Source organism: Odontomachus brunneus, unplaced genomic scaffold (genome assembly GCF_010583005.1).
Source record: "Odontomachus brunneus isolate Ranch 3 - 2012 unplaced genomic scaffold, Obru_v1 Obru_scaffold_049, whole genome shotgun sequence".
Taxonomy (NCBI): Eukaryota; Metazoa; Arthropoda; class Insecta; order Hymenoptera; family Formicidae; genus Odontomachus; species Odontomachus brunneus.
In genome coordinates this window covers 1445961-1451763 of record NW_022639499.1, presented here as the reverse complement: position 1 = coordinate 1451763, position 5803 = coordinate 1445961, and the positions used below count along the sequence as shown (strand labels likewise).

At 36.6% G+C, this 5803-nt stretch overlaps 1 protein-coding gene across 3 annotated transcripts in view; it reads left to right on the top strand.

Moving 5' to 3' along the window:
* Nucleotides 1-5420, top strand: part of LOC116845164 — a 414324-nt gene extending 408904 nt beyond the window's left edge. For all 3 annotated transcript variants that reach the window (XR_004378198.1, XR_004378199.1, XM_032817545.1), the window contains one exon: nt 4605-5420. Coding sequence is in view for 1 of the 3 variants with exons in the window: in XM_032817545.1 (XP_032673436.1) it covers nt 4605-4802 (198 nt within the window). In the remaining 2 variants the exon portion in view is untranslated. The remainder of the gene's footprint in view (nt 1-4604) is intronic.
* Nucleotides 5421-5803: the final 383 nt, after the last annotated feature.

The following is a 5803-nucleotide window of genomic DNA, read 5'->3' as shown; positions in this document are numbered from 1 at the left end:
AGCGCACTTAATCAGTAAAATCAACTATTTCTTTAGAACTATTGTTATATATGATATAGAACTCTAGAACTATTGCAAAACAAATCGGAACTCTAAAGAAATAGTTGATTTTACTGATTAGGTGCGCTGCGTGAACTTAGCGCACCTTTTTTTGAAAGTCTATTTTTTTGTATTTAATGACCGGAACTATTTAAAATTGTGGCATAGAGCTCTAGAACTTTTCAATGCAAGCAAATTGAATTTTTGTCTTCATTTAATATTCTTGTTTAAAAAACTTACTAGATCTCAAAATACATTCTAAATCCTAATTGGTTCAGTTTTTTAATGAAAAATGTTAAATTAAAACCAAAATTTCATCTGTTTACTACACAGAGTCGAACCACTTTTTTCTTTGATTACTGTTATGTTAGATTTGCGAAACTCATAAGATACTTGAAGTTACATGAATGTATTTTTCTGTGTGTAATGCCCAACACACACTATAGCTTACTCATTGTCCACGTTCAGAGAAAAATACACAGTTGATGGTGACTAATCAAATGACAACCGTACGCGTTTTGTATGTAGGGTCAACGTATATGGTGTAATGAATCATTTTGCAGTTGTTGCAACTAAAACTGAATGATCACGAGAATTATATATAATTTTCCAATTCTCTCCAGATAGTTCTCATAATCGTTCAGTGTTCGTTGCAATTACTGTAAAATAGTTTATTAAACCGTACACATTGATTCTACATACAGAAGAAACTCATACAGTCGTCGTCACTTATACAGGGTGTCCCAGACTCTCCTCCGCAATTGTAGGAATATAGAATAAATTGAGGTGAACGTAAAAGTCTCATACCGTTTTGCGATATTCGCAAATCTCGAGATATTAATTAAAAAAGATTGGTGAATGATATGGTAGATAAGCTGTAGTGGCGCCGTCTGTCGTTATATATTTATACATTAAGTCAAACTGAACAAAAAGGTCATTTACTATATTGCAAATGACCACATAGATTTTTAGAAGATTCGTGCATTATCGCGCATAATTCTGTAACAATTTTCTTTCTTCTGATAACCAAAAATCTACGTGATTATTTTCAGAAAGGACTTTTCTGTTCAATTTGACTTAATATACTATAAGTACACAACAGCGCACACAACAGCGCACATTACAGCTCATCTATCATATCAGCACGCATCGCCATTACAGCTCATCTATCATATTAATATCTCGACTATTATTGCGAATGTTGCAAAGCGGTATAAGACTTTTATGTCCACTTCAATCTGCTCTATCTGTTACGTTCAATCTGTTTCAATCTGTTACGTTCCCACAAAAATTATGGAGGAGAGTCTGAGACACCCTGTATAGTTCGCCGCCACCATGTATTTTCCTCTGGATGTACACAGACCGACATCTCAAGCACAGTTTACATTGTCTACGCGTGGAGAGAGACACGGTGGAGTATCATAATTTTCGCGTAAACGACCAGCAAAACCCAATTGCAATTGTCGAGTCCGTCCATCCCGGTCGTACGTTCCAACGGCCACGGCGAATTATCGGCTACGGATGCGCTTTTAAGGTGACGCTAAGCCAAATCAAAATCTCTATGTTGCCCGGCTCCAAAATATCGGTTTTGCGGTCATGGCTTATCAACCACGAGACCGCATGTCACAACCGGAAGCCACCGGTGACTTCGTGAGCTGCGGTCGATGTCGGTATGCATTGGACCTTGACGTATGTAAAGCCGCATTCGACCTATTTTCGATTTAAACGATGGGGCCTCATTTGTTAGGGCGTTTAAATCGCCGTCTGCCCGGCCGTGTGATCGACCGTCAGGGTCGTGTTTGCGTGTGTGTATATGTGTTTTTCGGGAAATACGTTTATAATAGATACGCGCTCCGCGGCTCTGAACAAGAAGCAAAACCTGAACGAAATGACATTTTAAGCGCGGTTCGACGGGGGACGGATTCTCGTCCGTCGCTTAAATTTTATTTCATTTTTCAACACGAAACTCTGTCCTCTCTCTCTCTCTCTCTCTCTCTCTCTCTCTCTCTCTCTCTCTCTCTGTTTGCGCGTGTCTCTTCCTCTCTATAACTAAGTCGCGAGTTAAAATTCTATTAAAGCAAGCCCATCGAGTCTAATCTCGGATAATCCCAGCAGCGGGATCTTCGATCCGGTTTATAATTCAAAAGTTACCAGAGTTACACGACGAGTAAACGCGACGTTTTAATCGCACGGATCGTTTTCTCACCGGTAGCGCGCGCGCGGCAAACACGGAGCGTTTCGCACGTGAGCGCACGTGAGCGCGCCGTTGTTTTAGATCAACATTTATGTCTCTCCTCCGACGACTGTCGCCAACCGTGATTTACTTGTGTTACGCACACCGTCACACAGAAACGGCAAACACGTCACGAACCAATTTTGCGCGTCGACGCCTGACGGCTGCTGCTGCGCCACACGCTTACGAGATCTGCCTATGTAAACACGTACGCCGAATACTTCGCCGGTGTAACCACCCATTGTTCAACTAACCAAGTGACGTTAAGCCGTTACGCAGAAAGTCGCCCCATTGGTCGCGCCGTGTATCGTAAAAAAGAAGAAAAACATCGAGTGAAACAATCGCACTTGTGTACTTATTCGTCGGGGACGTATAAAAACTCTCCTCTCTTTTTTTTCTTTTTTTTTTTATTATTTTTGGGAAGCGAATCTAGCCGAGTTTCCGAAAACGATCGCGTTCCTCCCGCACTCCCGGCTTACTATCACGGGTTCGTCTGATTCCGCCAATTAGCAATAATCGAGGATTACCTCGACGATTTGAGACTCTTGGCTAACGACCACTTTGATCGATGACGCCAGAAGCGAGAAAATACACGCTCAAACTTCTGGATTCGAGATAAATTAATTGAAATAAAATGATGTATTTGCAAAATAATAACACTTGCAAGCAGATCCAAAAACAGTCCGAACACTTTTCTCTTACTTTCTTTTCTCTCGCTTTGATAATCAAGAAATTACTGTAAAATTAATATGATACATAATCTACTTTTTTAACCCCAGAACACTAAAAATCATTTTAACTAGCGCATTTTTGTTTATAATTTCCATAAAAATAGTAAAAATTCTATTTCTTTTTTTTATCAGTGTAAAAACATCAAGAAATTTATTAATATTTTTGCGACTTAATGAAGTTGACAAAAGTCATAATGAGAAAATAAGACACATGTTTTTAAGAACGGTAAAGCTCGATAAAGAAGATTTTTCTAAAACTAAAAGGAAAATATTCTAAGCACACAATGTTCTTGAAGTTAAAGGAATTTCATCTTTTATTTACAGTACAAATCTTGTTCTTACTGGAAAAGTCTTCTAATAAGGAAGCACCCTACTTCAAGTAAATGTATTTTTTTCTTGATACAAAAGAAAAAAAAAAATATCTTGTAGATCTCTGATTAATAGCCCACTTCAATAGAAGAGGATAAGATAGAAGGATAAGATAGGATAAGATAGAAGAGAATAAGAAAGAGGAAAAAGAAGAAGAAAAAAAAATTTTGCAACAAGAGTTTTTTTTCGGTGTTAGAACATTTTTCTGCGGATATCTGCAGGATATTCATTAAGAATAAAATTATACTTTTTTGAATGTAGTAATATCATGTTGCTAGTGATAGAATAAACTATCAATAAAGCCTATCTTGCTAAGGAATATAATAATTTTTACTATAAATGCAGCAAATTTATTTAAATCAAATATTGTTTATATATATAATATTGTTTATATAATAAATATTGTTTATATATTGTTATTCTCTTTATTTAAATCAAATATTGTTTACCTGATTTAAATAAACAATATTTGATTTAAATAAAGAGAATGTAGATTTAAGTAAATATGTTAATGGCGACCATAAAAGAAATATTTGTTGATTTTAATATAATTTTTTTCTCAGTGTAGCAAAATTTGCTGTATTTATAGTGAAAATTACTATGTTCCTTAGCAAGATAGGCTTTATTGACAGTTTATTCTATTACTAGGAACATGATATTACTTATTTTTAGTGAATATCCTGCGAATATCCGCAGAAAAATGTTCTAACACCGAAGAAAAACTCTTGTTGCAAAATTCTTTTTCTTCTTCTTTTTCCTCTCTATTCTCTTTTATCTTATCCTCTTCTATTGAAGTGAACTATTAATCAGAAATCTACAAAATATTATTTTTTTTTCATTAAGAACAAGATTGCTATAATATTAGTGATGATAATCTTATATGCTTATTGTCATTACTATTTTTTTTGTTAAAACAATCGGAAAGTATAATTGACGTCGAGAATAACTATAATTTTAGTGGCAATCATTTTTTTCTCAGTGTAAAATGCAGCAGATTTTTTAGTAACACATTCGACAATTCCTAAAATATAAATAGCACATATGAAAAATGAAAGAATGACCAATTATTACATAATGTCAATCTATTCCTCGATGACAAAATTCTAAAGTAACTTCTTTCTAAAACTATCCCCGAGCATAATTTTATTACGTTAATTTTACGGTTATTCGTCGATTGTCTGCACGATCGCGATTGCAAGTGTCACTTTGTAATGTGTCATTTTATTTTGCAGGGATTTTGGACGGCTACATTCTTCAAACGTCACAAATCAAGACTGTCAAGAATGTTTAACGACCAACTAGATCTCGAGCGCTTCTTCAACGATCTCCACTATTTCTATCTCCGGACATGGCACGTCATCGCTTTGACATTCATCTCATCACGCCGACGATTCTTCAGCAACACTTCGACGCAACGTATTCCCTGCTAAACGTGAATATTCCGGACGGGACACCGGCGAAGAGAGAAAAAATGCTAACGCGTTTTGAAATCGCTGCCTCCGCAAGTTCTGTGCTTGCGGCCTGCACAAGTAGTCTGAACAGTCGCGAGGAGCAGCGGCGGCGGCGGCGGCAGCAACTTCGTCCAATTAACTCGACGTACATTTTACAAGGAAAGGAAAGCGTTAAGGCGTGCCGGGGAGAAACAATGAGGAAAAGAGAAGTGGGAACGTCGAGAGTCGTGGAGCTTTCGCCGGCGCCAGCCCCGAAGAGGGATAAAGCAACGCGACAAGGAATCGTTACTTAACGAGACATTTAGCAACTAACCATTGCACGCGTTACAGCTGCTTTATAATTAACCGTGTAACCTAATAATATCGCGTTCACCTCATCAATCGCGTGCACAAAGCCCGACAGTTGACTCGAGTCTCGAGTCGAAATTTTGCTTCGCATTAATCTTGCAAATTCCATCAAACTTGAAAGACCAACGGGTCAGAATAAATATCGAAGCGTAACGCTATGAAATAATTAACTCCTACTGTACCCGAGTCGAAATTTTAGCCCTATATTAAACCCTGAATTCTACAACGCAGTAGGAACTAAGTTAGCAAAGTAAGTTTAATTCTAATGATACAACTTAGTTCTACTTTGACTCTGATGATGTCCGAAAGTTACCTTTTTTACTTTTTTTACTATCAAAATAGATTGTATTTATACGTTTCAGAATATCAAAATAGGTGTTTAATGAAATAATGAGGCTAAAAGTAGAATCAAAATTTCGACTCACCTCGGATAAGTCAAAAAGAATAAAAAAAAGGTTAAAGTGGGTTTTAGAGTATCAAAATAGATGTTGAATGAGACAGGAAGACTGAAAGTAATATCAAAATTTCGACTCGGATAATACTATGAATATTCCCTTACTGTTGACTCCTTCATATCAAAGTTTAAAGAGGGATTTATTCAAGAATAATGTAATATTCAATTATCTCTGCGT